General features: G+C 40.7%; 1 protein-coding gene across 5 annotated transcripts in view; it reads left to right on the top strand.

Annotated features, from left to right (window-relative positions):
* SAMD12 (sterile alpha motif domain containing 12) overlaps positions 1 to 22032 on the top strand; it is a 176517-nt gene that overhangs the window by 119291 nt on the left and 35194 nt on the right. The window contains exon 5 of one of the 5 annotated variants that reach the window (XM_064395412.1): positions 8570 to 8629. The exons of the other annotated variants lie outside the window; for them this stretch is intronic. Within the exon in view, the coding sequence (XP_064251482.1) occupies positions 8570 to 8583 (14 nt within the window). The 3' untranslated portion in view covers positions 8584 to 8629. The remainder of the gene's footprint in view (positions 1 to 8569; positions 8630 to 22032) is intronic. 5 annotated transcript variants of the gene reach the window in all.

Genomic DNA, 22032 nt, shown 5'->3' with positions numbered 1-22032 from the left:
AAAGCTGGTATGTTCATGCCAGTGTTTAAAAGTTGCCGTGATCTGTTTACTTTCATGTTCATTTTAGCTCCCAAAGTTAATGATCACTCATTTTGAGAACAGGAGATTTGTATTTGTTTCAGAAAATAATGCATTTGTTTTTCTAGAGACAGTGTTGTCTTCCATCAAAACTTTACACACAGCCTCCCATCCACATGTCTCAGGCCAAATACTGCCCCTTGGATCATCAGAAGTTAATGTCAGTGAGTCTTGGTGTTGCTGGCTGATTTTTGTGCCTGTCTGAGAATAAATTAACATCATGTTGAAGACTCTGTGAAACTACCCTTCATGACATCTAAGAAGTAATGACTTCAGTGAAGCTTGAGGGCAAAGTGCTCACCATTTACTACTGCAGTAATTCTTTCACAAGGCTTTCCTCTCTTGCAGCACAATTAATTTTACATTTCATTTACTGACATTGGCATGCACTTAGCTTTATAATATTAGTTAAAATTGGTTTATGATGTCGGTTTTATTTTTAGCACATTGAAAGCAGGGGAATAATTGAAGTGTGCTATTTTACAATTTAGGGCTTGTGGTGGACTTGGAGAGGTGGGGATTGCCATTCCTGCTTCAACTGACCTAGAGGGAATAACTCTTCTCTTTAACATTTCATTGTAATCTTTCTGATGATACCTCAAAATGTCAGCCTGTGCCTCATAGCTTAAGTTAAGGTCCCAAAATAACTTCTGATGGATCTCAGAAGTTTAAAAATTAAGTCTCAGTGATATATACCAATAATATTTTAATATGAAAGGCAGTTGAAGTTCAGTGTATAATTTATTTTGGTTTAGTTATTTTTTTCAGTTCAAAGTTGTCTCTTGGAACTTAAGTCATAAATTGTCTCCTGTATGTTAATACCAACAAGTTGGCTTTATGGTCTGTCATAGGATACTCTGCTGGTCAAGCTGAAAAGCTTTACCAGCCTGTAATGAAGTCTTAGTAACTTTCTGGCATGAAAGGGAATTAAGACATACTTGGTCTGGAGTTTTCTTGCTTGCTTTACAGCATAGGGCTTTGGATCTAAAATGCCAATTTTTTCTAATTCAAGTACTTTTAAGTTTTTCTATGAAGAAATTACTATATTAGGAGGTCAATCAAGTACTGATTAAAATCTGCTTTGAGGCTCATACTGACTTCTACAACCTTCCTTAATTCTTGACCTGGAAAAAGGGACATTCATAAATGTTTCCTATAAGGAGTGATGTTTCATCAGGAGTTTGAAGGAGGAAGAATACTCTGAGACATCTCCACGTGAGTGGCATCCTACTTGAGTTGCCTTCAGGAAAAATAATGTGTATAGATCATAAGGTTGGTCCTGTCTCTGGAATTTATGGAACATTTGCCACTGTGTTTGCTTTTCCCTGTGAGGTAAAGCAACCACTGGAAAGCATTGAAACTCAGTGTGTTAAGAATGCACAACACACAGAGCTTGAAGAGCAGCAAGACCTTCATCGGCCGAGCAAGGCGGTCCACGTGCTGGCCTGACCTTACTCCCACTTTTTCTGTTGGGAGGGTGGGTTATTTGCCAGTCATTCTGAACTCTCACTATGAAATACAGTTTTTCTGCTGTGCTTGTATCTAAAAGCTATCTACTTTTATTGCTGTCCCCATCTGAAATATTTCAGACTAATGAAACAATATGATTGTTTTTATCTCCAAAGTACTTCATTTCTACTGACGAATATCATACACAAGAACTCAAATCTAAATCTGAGTGGTTATCTCTGCTAAGCTGCTTTTAAAAAATGAATTAGCTTAGTAAAAAGCTGGCAAATACATGCCAAACATTTTGTGAGGATCGCTGATGGTGAAGTTTTGTTAAACTGAGCTTTTTCCAAGCAAGTACAAAAATAGCAGCTTTGGAAAACATAAAGCTGAGTCTTCTGCACAACTAACGCTATTATGAGACTGCAGGTAGTGTTCTTTTCCCCTCTTTTCCCCTTTGAAAGCTGAATATCCTCTCGGAAGTGTGAGAGAGAAGCAAGGTTGATTTATGCTTAATGTGACTGACTGCTCAAAAAATAGGTACTATTTGCTATTTTAAGCATTAGCCAGTAATTAGAATCTGCAGCACTGAGTCTCATTCTCTTGTCACTAATGAGGTCGTTAACAAAGATATGATACAATCTTTTCCTCCTTTTAGCCATGTAACTGAAATAAGTGAAAACTTCAAATATTTTGAGGCCAGTGTTGCGCTTCTTATGAACCTGCTTCGTTGTCAGCACAAGCAAAGTGAACTTCTGTAATCCTTGGGAAACTGTCCCCCAGAGCCATTGGGAATCATTTTCACACCTGACTCTTACATATTAAACACAAGATGTTTCTCTTGTATTTCAGCCCTTCTTGGGCTCTCTCCTCCCCAGCAGTTTATGGATTAGTGAGGCCATTCTCCATTGCTACAACACCACCTCCCCCAGCCATGTCTGAATGATGATACCACCTGTGCTCTTCCTCGGGAAGAACTGCTTACCACAAAGTCACCCCAATCTCCTCAGACCCTACCTGATGACTGTGTCTTGCTGGCTGAAAGTTTGCCAGCATTTGAGCTACTGAAGAGTGCTGACTACCTGCTGCCTTGCCAACCTGTGGCACTCTGTTTCCTTGTGCCTCTGCATCTGCTGTTTGTCTTCTCTTTGGGTATGTCTGTACTGCCTTCTGCAGAATGTCATGAAGAAAGATTACCCAGCCAGGCAGCTTGGAGGAGTCTACCTGCAGGAGGGAGTGCTTTGTGCTCTGCTATTGTAGCTCCTTTTCTTGAGCCAGCTCATTTAGATTTGCATCACTCTACTGTACATGAAAGTCTAGTGCACAAACTCTCTGTTTTGCAGTGGGAATGCACTTGACGTAAGGAGTAGGGGAATAGTTCCATTATTAATAGATAAATATGTTTTCACATGAATTGGACAAGCAATATATTTCTATAAATTACAGATATGCACTATAATGACAGGAAAAAACACAGAATCAAGAATAACAGGTTGGAAGAGGATCATCCGGTCTAACCTTTCTTGGCAAAAGCGTGGTCTAGACAAAATGACCCAGCAGCCTGCTCAGCTGAGTCTTAAATGTGTCTGATGTTGCAGAACTCACCATTTCCTTGGGGAGATTATTACAGCAGCTGATTGTTCTCATTGTGAAATATTTTCCTCTTGTGTCCAGTTGGAATGTCCCCAGGAGTACCATGTGTCCATTACCTTTCCTGTTTTCCCTGTGACTCCTTGTAAAAAGGTAGTCTCCATTTTCTTTATATCCATCCTTTAAATACTGAAACACAGTATTAAGGTTTCCCCTAAGCCTTCTTATCTCAAGGCTGAACAATCACTTATCTCAGCCTTTCCTTTTTTGTGGCCCTTTTCTGGACCCTCTCCAGCCTGTCCACATCTTTTTTGTATAGCAGGGACCGAAAGTGAAAGCAGCATTCCAGATGTGGCCTGAAAGGCACTGAGTAGGGCAGGATAGTGACTTCTTCATCTCCCCTGGGGATGCATGTGTTGATGCAGGCCAGCATTCTGTGGGCTTTCTTTGCCACAGCAGCACTCTGTTCACTCATCTTGAGCTTGTTGTCCATCAGGACCCCCAAGTCCCTTTCCACAGAGCTGCTTCCCAGGCAGACCTGTCCTTGTTTAACTTCATAAGGTTCCTGTTAGCCTACTATTCCAGCCTCTCCAGTCTTCCTGCAGGGTGGCTCTCCCTTTCAGAGTGTCCACCTGCCACTCAGTTTGGTGTCATCAGATCATCAGCAAACTTCATTGGAGCACAATTTATCCCGTCATCCAGATCTCTTATGAAGATATTAAGCATTGAAATGCCCTTTTTTTCCCCCACTGGTGTGCTTCTTGTGTCTTGTCTGATTTGCCTTGCCAGTCTTCAGGACACACATAGAGTATTGTAAGTGTACCTTCCTGTCAGCCTCCCATATCTTACAATAATACAGTTATTAAGAGTATGATGTAAGAATCATCATAATTTTAATTTCTGATGTTGTTGCCCAAAGACCATTACAGAGTGAACTCTTAAGGAAATATCTGGTTTGGTGGTTCCCTGTTTTCTGTGTGTTTTAATAAATGTGTTATTATAGAGTTATTTTTCACCGTTTTTTCCTTTGATGCTGTTCACATTGGACCTAAGAAATTCCAAACTGCTCTGCAACATTGTTTTTTCTTACTAGCTGGCTAGAAATGTGAGGGGGAGGGACAGAATACAAAAAGTTGACATCTGAAGGTATTTTCCAGCTCTTTTAGCTTTTATTTTGTATTGCTGTTATACTTGCCACCCCCTGGTGAGAATGGCTGCCTATGCATGGTAGGAGGCAGTGGCTGTCCTGCAGAGCTTGCCTGCTAACCAGGGCAAATGGTAGGAAGTGTCACCTGAGGGTTGCTCTGTGGAGGATGGGGCACAGAGACACCAAACCAAAGGCTTTAGGTGCTGGAACCAGAACAGAATGGCAGCTCAATGTTCCTCCAACCTCCATTCCTGAGGAAAAAGCCTCTTCCTGATTGTTTTCAAAGCCCCATCAGTGAAAGCAATTCTCTGAGAGTCCACATGTGCTAAAGCAAGAGCAGTGCCAAGCCCAGTGGTTCCCTTGTTACCTCTGCACTGCTTGCAGGAGCCCTAATGAGACCTACCAGCCTTTTTCATCCAACCTATCCACTGAAGACTGGAGGAAGATGTGATTTATTAGCTAGGACCAGGATGGATGGCATCATAAATCTCCTCTGGACAGCAACAATTAAAGTTGCCAGGATTCTCTGCATTGCCACGTGGAGTCCAGGCAACTCTGTCCAGATTTGACTGGCTTATTTTGCTAAATGAGGGTGTTGAAATGACCGTCTGGATTTTATTAATAAGTGTATAAATCTGAACTATAAGGAGAAAGAAGATGAACTGGTGCTAGTATATCTGTGACATATACTTAATAATAAAACTTAAACTCTTATACAGCCTGATACAAATTACTTGCTCTACTGCACCAGTTCTGCCACAGCTACACATTTCATTTTTGTGATATGCTCTGCGACTGCTCCACTAGTAAGTGCTGAGAAGGGAGAGAAATAGAAAGATAGATGCATCTGGTATTTATAGAGGACTGTTTTAATGGTGCTAAAAAACTGATGTGCTCAGCATTCCTTGCAGCTGCAGTTGCGTTCGTGTCAGTAATCGTATCAGGAGGGTTGCTGGTTTCCAGAGTAATTAGAACCCTGAAGCAAATAAGCAGCAAATGAATTCTCTTCTTTTGAAGTTATCTTCTTTTTACCCCTCTTTTAAATAGCCCTTCTCTGCTATAATTATGTACCAGTCATTATAGCATTAAAAATAATTTTAAGTGAATGAGTGCTATTTTTATTGTTGTTGTTCATTGCTAATTATTATGAACTAATTGTAATTTAGGATAGTCTTCTGGAAATCTCATTTCATTAGAGAATGGCTACTGACTTAAATTGTTTCCTGCCTTGATCCCAGGGAGAGGCAGGAGCTCCAAGCTGGGTTCATCTAAGCTGTGCTGGTAGCTTACAGCACATGTGGGTAGAACATGAGCTGTTGCTCAAAGCCTTTTTGATAAACTTCTGCTCTTCTAGCACTTCAGCCATAGGTTAAATATAAATTCAGAATACTGTATGCTTGCCACCAGGGAAGTGATGACAGAGATACTGCATGATAATATAGGAAGGTAATAGCCTTCCTATCTGGCTTTTTGTGACTTTGTCTGGGATAATACATTGTGCCCCAAGCACTCGTTCCTAAAAAGATACTGGCAGGAGTTCAGAGGACACTAACAAGCCAGGCAGTTGTCTAGGGAGGGTTTGACTCTAAACAGTGGTATCTTCACCATTTTTCTGGGTTATTAATTTTGCAACATTTGTGTCTTTAGTCAGATGTTTTTGATTTGTGCTCACGTATGCTGAGTTACAGAGCATGGGCACTGGGTCATCGTTGTGTAAACTCTGTAGTCTGGTTTGCATTTTTTGGCTCTTGATTTCTAACCAGTTTCAAGATTAAAAAACAGAATAATAAGGATTACTTACAGCTGCATAAGCACGTATATATTAATTGATGTTTCCTGGTAATGAGGTATGAGAATGAAAAGCCCACCCCACCTCTCAGATCCCAGCTTGAGTTTTCAAGATGGCTGTTAGAAGAAAAATGTCTTTGTACTCACAAATTGCACACATTCAGCCCAGAGTTACTAGCACATAATAAACATGGAAATATCTAGTGACGCTTTCTTTAATGGACTCATTCTTTAGACTAGAACCACAGCTTTTATAACTCAGATTCTTTAAATGCCTTTCATAATGTTTTTTGTTAAACAGCCTTAGCTTCTGTTGTCCTGTAATGGCAATTCTTTCCTACCACGAGGACCAAGACAGCACAGTGCTCTGGCTGTAACCTGGCAGGTTCACAGAGATACCTGAGAAAGATGATGGGGAGACTAAAGCTTCTGGGGTTCAAATGTTTCTAAACTTCAGTTCAAAATGGAGTTCAGGAGATATTTCTATAGCATTGACTGTGCTTTGGACTTCCCTCCTTTCCTCACCCTTCCTGCAGTTATTTTTGGGTGAGAGATTTATAGCAACAGAGCAAATTGCCATGTTAAATCTGAGCTCAACTTTCAAATCAGTGGTCACTGATCAGGACCATATATACCCAAATACATAGGGGAAAGATAAGCCAAATCTACTAATGCTTTAAGTCAGTGCATCTGTGATAGAGCTCATAAAATTCTCTAAGGAAAATTATGATGTTGAGAGTTATGACTACTTTATGCTTGAATGAAAGCATCCCCTAGTTGGTTTGAGGGACACAACCTCCTACACAGTGACTTCATTCTTTAGGGTGATTTATCTTAATTTCCCTCAGTGTTTCCATATTTTGAATTGGAGTTCATGTATGCTGAATTATAGCGTACAGACCTTGGGTCATCTTTTTCTGAACCCTATATTTTATCATGCCTTTTTTACCTCTTGGCTTTGAAAGGCATTGCCAGAGGAAAGAATGTAGTTTTGTGCTTGTGATACATCTCAGAGGCTATTTGGATAATGATTTCTTGACAAGGAAGTGCTTATGTTTTGGGCTTTTTTTTTTGCTAAGTGTTTTTATTCCAATTGTGATAAATTTGTGATGTATAACAGTGAATATAAACCCCCCATAGTTTCTTTTGAAATGAGCTTAGGAATGTGCCATCCAAATGCCTCATGCAGTCAGAGAAACCCTTAACACCTACTGTTGCTGACACTTCTGCTGATCCAGGAGTTTCTAAGCCAGGAAAGCAAGATTCTTCACAGATGTGTATCAGCCCCGAAATGAAGAGGGGATACATTTAGATGAGAAAATTTTCTCTCAAGGAAAAAATGAAATTACTGCAGAAAGTCTTACAATCTTGTGGTGGTCTGCCAGGCAGCAAATCCCAGAAAGATATCTGATGACAAATGGCACTGTGTGTCTGGTACAGGCTTCTGATTGATATTTCAGTCAGCTAGATAGAAGTGAAGATAGAAGTGAAGCAGAGGTAAGGAATCTAATCATTCAAAAAACACATGCTCACACAACATTATCTCTCTTCTGAGGGAAAATGAACATAGCAGCTCACTTAGACCCATGGCAGGCACAAGTAAGTAGTTTCCTAGTTCAGAGAATAGTTAACAGTGTAGAAAAATATACTCTTAATTAATTTTTACTCTTAACAACACATTAGAATTTGAACAATTTAGATGCAATTAATGGGACAAGAAAATAATTGTTAAAAACATAAGCAAGACTGTGATATTGTGCTCCTTGCAATTATTTTTTAATGCTAAATAAACACACTGGTAAGAAAATTGTAATTTGTAGTTATTGCACAGTACTAAAAAGAGCAGTGTGATAGCCAGTGCCAGGTAATGAATAAACCAGTTTTTTATTGCATTCTGCAATGCTGCATTCTGACAGTGTATAAAAGGAGAGAATTTCAGTGGTGATGTAGGTTCAGTAAAAGACAATCATGCCAACCTGTTCTGTACTGGTTTTTGGAAGGTGGAGAAAGGGGAGGGGAGGGATAGCAAAGTCTGTCACAGAGAAAAAAAGGCAATGAAATGTGACCCTCTTTTAATTAAAGGGCCCCACAAAGTAATTTTCCCCTTTAACTTGTGATAATATGGTTTTGGCAAGAAGAGTAATGTGAACAAAACACTCTTCTTTAGAAGGAAAATCAAGGAGGGCAGGCAAATTGTATTCAGTAGCAATTTGTTGGGGAATTTGTCATTTGTTTTTGAAGAGTGCTTGGAAATGGACAGCAGGAGTGGGGTGTTTTGCTTGTGCCTTGTGAATGGCAGCAGCAGTGGGGTTTGAAAAGCTTTTAGAGAAGTCAGGGGATATTTTCCCATGGGAAATTATAGAAAATACCTGTCAGTTGTAATGGCAACTCATCATTCCAAAAGGAGACTAATGTGCTCTTTGGAAAGATATTTTATCAGCTCAAAGTCCTCTTTGTGGTAACATAAAATAAGGTAAATATAGTCAATGCAGTGAAATCTTATAAACATCTTTTCAGCTTGGGGAATTTAAAGAAAGAGCTATACAGGTTCCCTCTGGATTTTTGAACAGGATGTAAGTAAGTACAAAAATTGTCTTTTTTCCCTCATTTTGATAATGTCTGATATATCTATTCCTTATTTTCTGCCCGTTTATGACCAGACTGAATCAATATGCTTTATTTCCTATTTCCCAGCCTAACAGTGCTTTCCTTGTGAAAGGACTATTAAGGGCATATGGCCAGAAGAGGTGGGGGCCCTTGCTTTTCCCCCACTGGTTAGTTACACTTTGGTCTGTATCCTTAAAGCTTTTAGAGAAGTGCACCATTCTTTTATATGGGATGTAAAAAAAAATACAGCTGATGTAACTTAATTAGTATATCATATCTCTCATTGTAGGGTCTGGCCTAGGAAGGTTTTTTTTATTAAGGTCAAATGCAGCATCTTGTTGAGCAGAGAGGCTGAATGAACCTGAAGTGGGTCTGCAATTAGTGAGCCACAGACAGGAGAAACTGTGCTGCATCTGACACACAACACTGTGTTTTCCAGCCAGAAGAGACACATGCACAGTGCTAGGGAACAGCTGACAGCAAGCCTTTCTGGAAGAACAAGCTGTAACACAGCAAAACTTAATCAGTGCTGTCCTCCCTCTTTCCTGCTCTGTATGTCTTTATTTCTGCCTTGTGCATCTGCTGCTTCTATTGAAGACATTATTTTAGACATTAATGTCTAAACCAGGGATCCTACAGAAGACTCTTGCAGGGTGATGGGTTTGGGTGGAGGCAGTAGGCTTTAGGAAATGGCCAGAGGTTAGAGATACAATAGTTGTTGTTACTGACAAATTTGTTAGAACCAGAGGGAAGTGGAAATGTAAAGACATGAAGAAAGGCTAAGTGCTCATACCAGATTTTACTATCATAATGATCATGGCAGGATTAGGTTCAAATAGCCTACCTTGAAATAATTGGCAGCAGATTCCTTTCCTTTGATCTGCAAATCTGTTTTGGCCCATTTTCTTGAGTAATCTCACCATTAAAACAAAAATGAAATATAAGCATCCTGCTCTTAATCTAGCCATTCCAAAGCAGGTGAGTCATTGTCGTTGGGCTTGTCCTGCAGCCAGCTCAGAGAAGCAGCACACACTCACATGTGAAAAGAGGGGCAGAGGAAGGCTGGTTCTGACAGCAAATGTGATAAACCACATCATCTTCCTGAGCCATAGCTCCAGCAGTAACTAAGCAGTGGATGTGACCCACAGTAATACCAGCTGGGCTTTTCTCTAGCTCTAGACAGATTTTCACTGCAGAGATGCTCTTCTCTAGCACAGCTCAAGTGAGAGTGACCCCTGTGCAGACAGAAATTGGGCTGTTGTGTCCATATTCTAACTGGGGTCACACAAAAGCATCTTTCATGCTACTTACTGAGTAAATACTCAGATAACCGTGATGGACGATGTACAGCGCTGCCTCCTTGTTTGCATTTGTCACAAGATGATGGTAGGGATTGTCTTACATTTTTGGGGGACTGCTGCAGTTCCAGAAGTCTCCAGTGTCAGCCCTTTAGTTTCCAGAGGACACTCAGTCACACAGCCAGACTGAACTGTGGAAGGGGCACTAAGGCAGAGGTTGATGCCCTTTTTTAGAGATTCTGCCTCTTCCTGGCCCTCCAAATGTGCTTAGTCTGGCAATGAGGTGGCTGCATATTTGGTGGAGTGTGAACCAACCCTGAAGAACCTCTTCAGGCAACAGTTGCTGCTGCTTTCAGTGCTGCCCTAAGCTTGGTGATCCCTTTGTGAATCTTTAATGCTGATCCACAGTATTCAGGGTTGTTTGGGTTTTTTTCTGTTGCATCAAGACATATTCTGACCCTCATTCCCTTTCAAGGGAAGAGAGGACAGGCAGCAGCTATCCCATTTGAACTTTCTTCCCCTTTGCTGCCTGTAGCTCTCTCACCCTTCTACAACATCTGGAGTTCTGGCTTGGTGCCTTTGACTACCTAGTAATCTGAAGCTGTTACCTGGTTCTAAGTCAGGATTACCATGTCCATCAGCCAACATCTCCCATATTTTTTCCCACTTATAAGGATGTTTGGCTTGCATCTGGTTTTTGTGAAAGGTGTTTCTGTTCTGCCATTTATTCATATTTGAATATTTCAAATGTTCCTGGGACTGTTTATCTTCACAAGTCCACTGGTTCCTTTGACAAAGGCAGAGGCATTTCTGGCTATCTAGAAATAGAGGAGAAAGGAACATGGTAACTTCACCTCCTGAACATCATCTAGCAAATTATCAAATTTAATAGCAGGTGTTCCATTACTACTACTATTATTATTATTATTATTATTATTAGTTTATTATGCTGATTTTGTTAGTTTGTTAGTTATTTTATTTTATGAGTCTCATTACACCTAATTTGTTCCAGTTTTTGTGAGCCACCATATGGCATCAGTGGAAACCTGGTGAAAATGTATTTATCCTCTCACAAAGCATATATAAAAATGTCAAACACATAATTAAATTAGAAGAAGTCATTCTCTTTAAGATATAGTCTTACCAATTAGTCATTGGGAGTTTCTGGACCAAGTCTTATCAGCTGTCTGGCTGGGGATATCGTGAAGATATGTGTCACGAGTCAGGATGAGGTATAAAGGAACTGTAAAAGTAGTGCTATTTCAGGTATCACAAACCAGTTCTGAGTTCTTGAAGATCTTGAGTGAAGTGTTTAATTCTTATCACTTAGGAAAATCTCTCTTGGAACAGAGGAGCAAATGAGGCTCAATGGAGAACTGTTTTCTTGGTGCTGGAAGTGCACAGCTGTGGCATCGTACAGCCTGGGGATCTCCCACCAGACTTGCAGTTTACATCTGGAGTTGGGAGTCAAGAAACCTCTTTTAATCCACTGATTCAGATTGGAATCCACTGATTCAGATAGGTTTCCAGAGGGCAGTTCACATTTGAGGCAGTATTATTCCTCCAGTACATATAAAGTAATCAGGTTCTAAATTTATGAAGTAATTTATTTAAATGTTTTCAGTTTCGTGGGATGAAGCCAGCCCATGAGATCTATTTCTACAGCCTGGTTGAATTTGCTTGGACAAGAATTTGGCTTCCAGGGAATGAAGAGTTTATGGAGAAGCCAGGGACAGCCTCTTTAGAAGCCTCTTTAGAAGAGGAGAGCTTGCTCCACAGCTCTCAGTTTATGAAAGTGTTTGGTACCACTACTCCTTTGCCCAATACTTAGGTCAGTTGTTTCTCTGGTTAAACAGAGAAACAACTTCCTAAAAGTCAATTGCATCATTAATTCTCCATGCATTAAATAGGAAAGTAATAGGTTTATTTTTTGTTTCCTTTGCTGTGAACGCTACATAAATTCATCTGTGAAGCCAGGCTTGGAGCAGGTCTAGTCAGCATCTGCTTTCAAGTGCTGTGTCCCTTCTGCTGTAGACATGTCTATGGTGGCAGTGAAACCCCCATCACAATTTTCCATCTAATACAACGTTGGGAATATTTAGTAGATTGGTTCCATTTTTGAGATGTTTCTGTAGCAGTTTAATGTCATCTGGTGGACAGTGCTGCAGCTTGTCCATCCCAGCTTCTGACAGGTTTCTAACTCCTCTTTTGCAGTGTGGAGAACTAACTTAATGAGTTGATCTAGGCAGAAAATAGCCACTGTAAAGACTAATGGCTGCTAAAGCATTAGGGAGATTGTGTACTGAAACAGTCATCATTAGCAAGCTTTGCAGGATGCAAGTGTGTTCTCCCTCCTGCATGAACACAGGCTTGTTCATGTTCTATGGGAGTGTGGGACTAGGGTTTCTGGTCCATGTTCCCACCTTCCTCTGAGAGACAGTACTGCCAAAAGCAGAGGAACCTGAACTTTTTGAAAGGTGGCACTTTTTGTATTTGAGCTTGCAGGAATAGTTGCAAAAATTCCAACTCTCTTTCCAGACCACTCTGCTGCATGTGCAGTGTATTTGTTTGGGAATGGTGCATGCTGGAGTTGGCCTTCTTTAACAATCTGTGCCAAAATACTTGCTGTCAAACTGATCCAGACCCCAGTGGTGGAGTTGCTTACCCCTGTAACACGAGCAGCACTGTCACTCAGCTTGCTTCCCAAGGGTCCCCAGTATCCTGTTGTTCCAGAGGCAGACAGGATCAGCTGCAGGCTCTGTCTGTGGGGGAACAGGTGTTGGTCTCTTCCCAGAGAAGGACGGGCAGGTCAGTGTTCCCTCCATCCACAGACGGCTTTGTCAGGTGGTGAGGATGAGAAATGGGCAAGTGGGCACAAGGAGTGATGGGATAACCCTCGGGCAGGTCACCAGACATCACAGACCTCACCTTCATGTGGGCCTCTTTTTGCACTCAGAAGACAAATAGGCAAAAGATCATTCTTTATATATTTAGCAGTTGTTTGGTGATGGTACGAGGACAGTTTAGGGAGGGAGCTGCTTTCCTGTACCCATCCCCCTCATACCAAAGCTCTCCCCCATGACTTTAGTAATGGCTATTCACTGTTTAAAAGTGCCTTTCTTCTTTTGTGATGATATTTAGCACAGGCTTCAATTAAAAGCAAGCCCAGGGAAAATAAGGGGTGGTTGCCTAGTAACCAATTGCCTTGGGATCTGGAAAGATACAGCAGAAATAAGGGTTAATTTTTGCAGGTGAAAGTGGGAATGTCCAGAGATGTGGGTGGTGGAAGTTTTAAGCTAAAAAGATCTAGGATATGGTTCAGAGAAGCAGAGTTCCCACTGGGCTCTCTCTCCAAATAACAACACAAGATGAACCTTGTTTGTTTAGTGAGAATCCACGCCGGTGGAAAGTTAGAGAGACCACAAGATCACTCTTTGAGGGTGCTTCCCTGTGTGTTTTATTTACATAATTTGCCACAGTATTGCAAGGTTTTCTATCTCTGCATCTCATTCACAGTTCAAAGCTTGCTTTAAATAAGCAGCTGCACATGGCCACATAGCCTACAAAAAATAGTGACTGCTTTTGTACACATGTTCCCTGGGGTAGCCTGGTTTCCCCAAGGTACCCACAGGTGTAAAAAGATCAGTGTTAAATACTTTAAGGTTTATTTTGAGAGAGTCAAGGCCTGCAAAGAGCTTCTGGAGGTTTCAGACCTCTGAAAATCAAGCCACAACCATGCTTCTTCAAACCTTCCTACTCTGCTTATTTTCCCTTCTTTCCTATGTTTTACGTGGTTTTAGAATAGGATAAATAGAGAAGAGAGATGGATTGTGTGACAGTGCATGCCACTCATTAAAATATCCTTGTGTGTCTAAACAATCTTGAACTGAAGAGCATGAATCCAGATGTGGAGCTGGATGTGGACATCTGTATTTTGCATAGAGATTTACCAGTGGCAAAGCAATTCCCTGTTCCCCCATTTCAACCTTTTGGGATGCCTGTGTCCCCACCCCCAGTGGAGAGAGCTGAAGTGAAGGAGCTGAGAATGCAGCAATCAGATGTGAAGATACCTAACTGTGCTTCAGCCTGGACTCTCTTTGATGGTGTCATCATGAGGCATGAAGCTCTTCTGCAGATATGCAGCTGATTTCTGTGAAGGTAATCAGGCATCCTGTGAAATCCTTTGCACATTAACTGGTACATGTGCAATATGCAGTGCTTATTTTGTCTGGATATTAGAGTCCTCTTTTTCTCTCTGATGAAATCAGAGGGTAAAATTAATCCTTTTCACATGCTGTTGCTATTTCTTTGTGCTTATTTATATTATGACAGTATTTTAGAAGCCCTTGTTGTGGGCCCTTCCTGCTACACTCAGTGCTTTATGGGTAGGTACTGCAAAGACTGCAAGATTGCGTGCTAACTATGTCAGAAACCAGCAGATAAATACAACAGATAGATGTGGGAGGGGAAAAAAAAAGACCGTAGCTCTCTCTTAAAGTAAGTCATGATCCCAACAAATCTATGAGGTTTTTTTGTAGACATCATGCTAAAGAGAAATCTTTCTAGATTTCTTCCAAGAATTTTCAAGAAGACAGTTTAGTTGTGTCCTCACAGGTGTTATGAACAAACTTTGCCCAGAAGTGGGAGCCTCTCAGGAGAAAATCTGATTATGTGATTGAGATTTCTTTGACTGGATAGCAGAGGCAGGTATCTCTATCAGAGTTAGGATCAATAGCTTGGTAACAAATAAGAAATGTTGGGTAAAGATAGGTTCCACTCAGAGCGACCATGAGAGTCTTCAGACATTTCTGAGTCTGCTGTTGCAAATATGAATCCATTATTAACAAATCAAGGAAACAGAAAAAAGTCTCTATGGCAGCATTTTGAGTGGAGGGAAAGCAGGACCAGGAGAATATGTGAAGTGCTACGAACATAGTTGATGAACCTGTTTCTCAACGTAGCCATAAGCTTGGACAAATCTGCATTTGGAAATGGAAAATATTTTAAGGCTAAGGGGGAAATACTGACAAGACTTAAATAGGTTTTTAATCTGCACAAGATTGCCCAGGTCCTTGGCAGAGCACTGTTTGAACTGTTAAAGTGATGACTGGATTGTTGTTCATCAGATTTTACATCCTTTGGGCCAGGTACAGGTATCTGAAGACATCCTAATGCTACAAGCTTCATGTTAGGTGCACCCTGGAGAAGAGGAGTGTATGTGTTTGGGATTTTTTCAGTGTTTTATAGTACAACCCTTTGGAGTATAATTTAAAATACTGTATCCCTTCACTCCTTCTCAGAGAAGGATATGTGTGCTGGGCTTTCATGTGGTATCCCACTTAAACCACAACAGCCACTCTGCAGAGAGCTATCCCATGGGACAACTGTATTTTGCATAGAGATTTACCAGTGGCAAAGCATTTCCCTGTTCCCCAATTTCCAGTAATTGAGGTTTATAAGAAATCAGCTTGTTCCTGAGCAAAGAAGCAACTTTGTTCATGATCATATGAGCTTCTAAGCACAAGGTGTGCTCAATACTGTTTATGAAGTACCTACAGGCAATAAGTTTTTTTAATTAAATTACTTTGACCGAGAATGAGATTTAATTAAATACTATATTAAACAGACTTAAACAAAGAGGCATTTAGTAAACCACTATGCAAATTTAAAGGTAATTAAAATTTGAAATCTGTCGACTTTACGTTATCTCTATAATTGATGCTAAATGTGAACAGATCAAATACACTTTTTTATTATTGTTTCTTTTTAATTTTTTTTTGTGCAAGCTAAGATTGTTAATGATTCCTTTGAATTATTTCTGTATCTATCTAATCTGTTGGATTCATCATTAGAGTGGGTTTCTTTGGGGTTGGTAGTTACTGGTTGGTTTGGATGCACTAAAGAAGTCTTGCATAATACAGAAGTGAGAGGGCACTCATTAGAGAAAATAAACTAAAGTATTAACTGAAGACAATAATGGAGAAAGTACTTCTAACCAGAAATTTTGACTACTGACTCTCCAAGTTAGGCTGAAAAGAGAGGCTCAAATGTAAAAAGTACATTACACCAATAAAATAGAAAAACATTCTCCAAGAGTTTCTGGAGTTGGAACTGGACCAACTCCACTAGAGCAGGACTGTGTTCAGTTGACCAAGACAGCTGACTAATGTAATTCTTGAGACTAAGGTCAAGAAAGCATTGAGCAATATTCATAATTTTCTAGCCAAGAATGACCGACCCTTGCTTTGAGTGATAAATAAGCAATATGCATACATCAAAAGCCTTTAATAAATGCCTGCAGTTAGGCAATGTGCTCCCAGATGTTGAGAAACCTGGTTCTGCTGTTAGAACCCATAGATAAAATGGTGGTGAAGGGAGTCCCTCTCCACTCAAAGCTCCTAGGGAGTCAGAACTGAGCGTGACGTGTGGGACCAGTGTGTGTCTGCCTCTGTAAAAGCTGAGGCTTAACTAAGCCGGCGTATTTCTGTACTGGTGACATCTGTTACTGCTGCTCCTGCTCTGCAGCAGCTGATGTGACCCAGCTGTGGATCAGCATTTATGGAGGAGCTGAGGATTATGTGCTCAATATCTTTTCAATGCATCCTGCTGCAAACTCTGCTGATTTCCAGGGCAACCTCTGGAGAGCAATCCAAATGTTCAGAAAGCTGCCAGCTCTCCCTCTTGCTGTCCTCTGCATTGTCCTCCTCTCCTGCTCCCCCGCCTGGCCCCCCCTTACCTTGGGAATTCATCCATCCCCAACCACCTCAAGAAATGATTGTGGTTTTTGCTTTCAGAATTGCAGTGTGTGTCTCAGAAAATCATAAAATACCCACAGCCAGTTGAACAGGCAGGATTTAAGATGACCTGCAAAAATCTGGGGAGAATAGAATAGAACATAGATAAAAATTACAATTAAACTTCTATTATCTGAAAGAGAAAAACCATATGAAAACAATGGGCTCTCCCATTTACCCTCCAGATTACAAGGTAACAGAAATCAGTTCTTATTGTATTGAGTCCTTAAAAAAGATCTGCCTTTCTCAGCGTATTTATAAATTAGTCTGACTTTGAAATCGTGGCATGTGGATGGTTTCAGAGGTGAAAAGATGAGCATTATTTGCATAATAAAATCACAAAAGGAGTGAGTATGCAAAATGTAATTTATTTAAAATTCACCCATCCAACATGCTGGGCACAGGTGCAGAAGATTAATAATAAAAATAGTTACCTTCTGCATATAAATTAATGACAATGTCCAGAACTAAGAGCTTCCTTTCCCACACTCAGAAGAAAAGGATGTACCTTTGGAGAAGGGATATTCAGCATGATCTGACTGTGATAGATGCTGTTAGAGCAGGGAGGGTGAGGGCAGGCAGTCCCATGCTCCCCTGTGCCAGCAGCAGATTTTCTGAATACTCCATGGGGTTCTGGGTATGAGCTGCCGTGGGCTAGGGTGGCCAGACAAGCAGGTCTGAGTGGCAGCAGTGCCTCTGGCAAATGAAGCACATTATAAGTGTTTTAAAGGATCTGCTCTTGTGTTCCAGAGACATAAATTTGTCCTTTTTTTTTTCCTTAATCAATGTCTGTGCAGTTTATTGTTGCAAAATGGATGACTGGAGGGTATTTGGTAATTCCAGGATCTTGTAAAAATAACTTCTTTTTTCTATTACAAGCAAAGGTGACTGTAATGATTGCAACAATGACACTACATTTCTGACAAAAACTTGATGAAGAGATTGTTTTTTATTACAGTTTTGTGTTACCTCGTTAGTGATGCATTACACTTGAAAAGCCCAGACAGAGACAACCTAAATTCTTCCTGCATGCCCTGTATTTTCTAGTAAATGGTTTCTGAAGCTCTTACCCCCAGGGACTACTTGGCCAATGCACAGGGAAGGATGTTTCAGCTCGAATTTGACAAAGAATAAGTTTGAGCTCTTCTCTCCTAACTGTAGACCTAATGATGTGACCTACATCTTGCCTAGTTTAAATGTCTACCTCCAGATGGAATGAGATGTGCTACACCCCAGAAATGTCTGCTGCTCTCTCTTGTGGGAGAAAGGAAGGTAGCCACTGACCTCTTGGCTGTTCTGCTCTGTGGAATGCTGCTGTAGGCTAAATGAAACCTTTGCTGAGGGGATTGAATGGTGGCCTGGAAATGGTCAGTAAATAACTGTTCATGGTATTAGAAGTAGATCTGTAAGGGCATGTCCTAGGAGGCTTCATAGCAGAGATTAAAGCGTCTGAATATCAAAGTGTATGGGAAGAACAAAGACTACTACTACTGTTAGATTTTAAATGGGTTTATGGTTTGAATATATTGTTTGCAAATATTACTGGGTTTATTTCAGCTAAGTTTTTTAAATCAAGCCCATGAGAAAAAGCACATTTGCAAACTCCACAAGCAGCTTGAAATAAACAGAGGTTGTCTGTTAATCACTGTTTTGCTTATTTTACTGCTGTGTGATCCATTGATACGACCCTCTCTGCTCACTAACAACGTTAGTGGTATCCATACTGCATCTATACTGTGGGATCTGGTGCTGCTTTTCAGCACTTGGGTCTAGGTTCTTCACAGTTCCACAGTGGTGGAAGGTTCTCATTTCCTTCTTTCAGTAGACCCTGAAATTTCAGTTTACATATAGAGAAAGCCCAAGTAGCAGAGCATCACAGGACACTCCACGGGCCCCTCGGGTTCACCATCAGAGGGGAATAATTATAGAATCATATGATTGTTTAGGTTGGAAAAAAATGTTGCTGTCAAGTCCTACCCTTAACCCAGCACCACTGAACCATGCCCCTAAGTGTCACATCCACACATCTTTAAACATCTCTAGGGATGATCACTCCACCACTGCTGTGTAAAACCTGTTCCAATACTTGTGAGCCCTTTCTGTAAAGAAACTTAGTTCCTAATATCCAGTCTAAACCTCCCCTGGTGCAACTTGAGACTGTTTCCTCTTGCCCCGTTGCTTGTTGCTTGGAAGAAGAGACTCACCCCACCTGGCTACAGCCTCCATTCAGGTGGTTTTAGAGAGAGATAAGGTCATTCCTGCGCCTTCTTTCTCCAGGTTAAACACCCCCAGCTCACACAGCTGCTCCACACAAAGCTTGTGCTCCAGCCCCCTCACCAGCTCCATTGTTCTCTGGACAAGCTCCAACCCATCAACTGAACACAGGATAATTGTGGTGCATTTTATAACATATTTCTGCCCTATATTATAAACTGAGCCATGTTCATCTGAGTCCTAGTTCAACACAAAGGATAGTACTAATTTAATGCTTGGCTTAGCTCCCAAAGTCCATTGTTCAAAGGTTTATAGAACAAATCAGCAAAAGTTTTGTTATGATAGATAACATAATAAATTTTCTTCCTGCTTTGCTTTCTTCACCTTTCCATTTCTTGTCCCTCTTCTGAACTGGTCCATATCGCCTCTCTCTGCTCTGCTTCCAGTTCTCCCCACAGTGCACAAATGCCACGTAGGTGTCAGCTGTCCTTTCCTTCTGTAGTAGGGTTAGCTGCTACACAGGTGTTTGCAGCACCAATGCAGGAGCTCTCAGTGACTGACAAATCAGAAGATGGCAGCTGAAGTGAGTCTGCAGCTTGAAGGGAATTGGGTGAGTGAGAACTGGGGAAAGAAGAGTTGTACCCTGGGCATGGAGTTGCTCCAACCAGAGACCTACTCAGAAGCAGCAGCCAGGGAAATGGCAGTTGCCATCTCCTGGCTATTATTAAATGGTATTGATCAGCAGAAGTGATGGCTAATGCTAATAGAAGCCTGGCATTGGGCAGCTGTAGGTGCTGTCTCCATTCAGACCATGAGTTTCTAACTGGGGACAAGCAAACCAGGATAAAATGAGTGTGTTCAGGTTAAAAGATTTCTTCTAGGCACATACTGCCTAGGTCAGAAGGGCATCTCCATGGGAAAGTCAGAGATAGGCTGAGGTGCTGAGTGTACGAGGGCAGAGCTGTCAGAGGTATATAAAAATGATGCAACATTTGGAGTGCAGAAGGAAATCACTGGGCAGTAGGAGTGGAAGAGGAGCAGGTGGCAGGCAGAAAATGCATGATGTGGTCAGAGAGTGAAGGATAAATTTCAGTGTTGACAGCACATGGATAAATAGATCAGCAGGATCTGTACTGATAAAGCTGACACCAAATGCTGTCACTAAGAGAGCTGCACGACTGAACAAGAATTTAAGAAGAGAGGCAGCAGTAGAGAGAACTGACAGAGCAGCACACAGGTAAAATGAGGCAGAGAGAGAGCATTCAGCTTAATTCCTCTGCCTTTGCTACCCTCCTTCTACAGCCAGAAAAAAAAAACAAAACTTGAGGAATGAGACAGGAACAAAAACAATTACCATAATTTGCCATAAATCTCCTTTTGGTCCTACTTTCTCTTTCCTGTGCCAATGGCATAATGGGAGGTCATCTCCTGAGAGCATTTCCTCTACCAGGTTTTTAGAAGGTGTGGAACAAATATGTTCACGGTGAAGTATGAAATGTGGCTGATGCCCTTCATAAAGGAAAACTGTTAAGGGTAGATTTGAGCTTTAGTAGTGCCGGTAATACATAGCATGTGATGCTGTCCAGATGTGGAGAATGGCTTCTTATTTATTCTTGATCTGGAAAAAGTATGAATGGTACTAAATACTGCCTGCTTCTGAAGAGATTTATGGCATGAGCTTAATGTGGACTTCTCCAGAAGATATGAGAGGAGAACATAAAATGAAACATGGCTGTTTATAATTGAAGAACATTCTCCCCAGGGGATCATATCACCATTTTTTTAAAATGAAAATTCAGTCAACTAGATATTTAGTTAGCCCAAGGAAATGTTTTCAGTTATCAATTAAAGGAAGTATGGGTGTTCTGTTGCTTGAAGACGCCATATCTTAAAATGAATCAGGATGCTGGATAATTATCATTTTACTCCTTATTAAATTGCTTTTTTTCCTCCAGCAGTGGCTGTAGCAGCTGTTTAGCCACATTCATTACACTTGTAGAGTAAAAGTTTTTATTTTAACCAAAAATACTAGGACTAACATTAATTTTTTAAAGTTAGTTTTTCAGCTGATAGTTGAATATTGAATCAGTAGGAATTTAGTCCATTTACTGTTTAAGTATCATTTCATATAAGGCACATTTCTAAATGTGAGTTGAGTTTGGAAAGGACTTAACTATGAAGTTGCTTTTAGTGCTATTTTAAAGATCTGCATTTTTGAGAGTTTATATAAAACATGCACAATTATTTGCTCACTTTATAAAGAAAGTGAATTAGAAAAAAGGATTTGTACATGAAAGATGCTTTTTCCTGAACATTAATAAGGCATGGATGAAAATAAATACTTATTGAGAATTCACTCAGAATTTAAGCCAAAGCACAGTTCTGCTGTAGATGAGATGTTTAAATTCACTGGTCAAGGTGGAATTTCATTGATATTCACAATTGCAGGATGTTTCAAAACTTGGTGGTCATGGAGTAATGCACTGAAATGGTGCTGCAGAAAAATGGAGCTACATAAGAGGCACAAGAAAAAGCACTTAACTGTAACATTTGTGAGTATCTCTGTGTGATAAGGACTGAAACAAATTTGTATGCACAGCTTTTGCAGGGGCTGGGCTGTAGCTCCAGTCACTGTCTTCCACATTCACTGACTCTTGGCCTTCTTTGTCTCCGGTCTCATCCTAAGTCTCCTTATGGGTCTCACAGGGTCTGTAAGTTCTCTTCCTGAATTTTATCGCAAGACATTTCTAAGCAGTTTGAGATCTGTAGATTGAGGACGAGATGTTGAATTGGATGACTACATGCCCTAAATGATGAAGTTGAAGGATGATCTACAAAGAAGAAGGACTTGAGGAAAGTGTGCAACTGTAAGCGCACAATAGGGTACCTTCTGGGTTGAGCTTGCATTAAATGCATTTCTGCTTTAGTCCTAAAGTATCTCACTGTTTTACTTAGAAAATTAGAGGCTTTTGAGTAACGCACAGCTACAAATCATAAACTAATCTGTATTGTCAGAAAAACCAGTTGTGACAAGAATAGCTGGGGCGGGAAGGGATCTCTTGAGATT

This window comes from Passer domesticus, chromosome 1 (genome assembly GCF_036417665.1).
Source record: "Passer domesticus isolate bPasDom1 chromosome 1, bPasDom1.hap1, whole genome shotgun sequence".
NCBI classification, from domain to species: domain Eukaryota; kingdom Metazoa; phylum Chordata; class Aves; order Passeriformes; family Passeridae; genus Passer; species Passer domesticus.
This window is presented reverse-complemented; position numbering and strand designations above follow the sequence as displayed.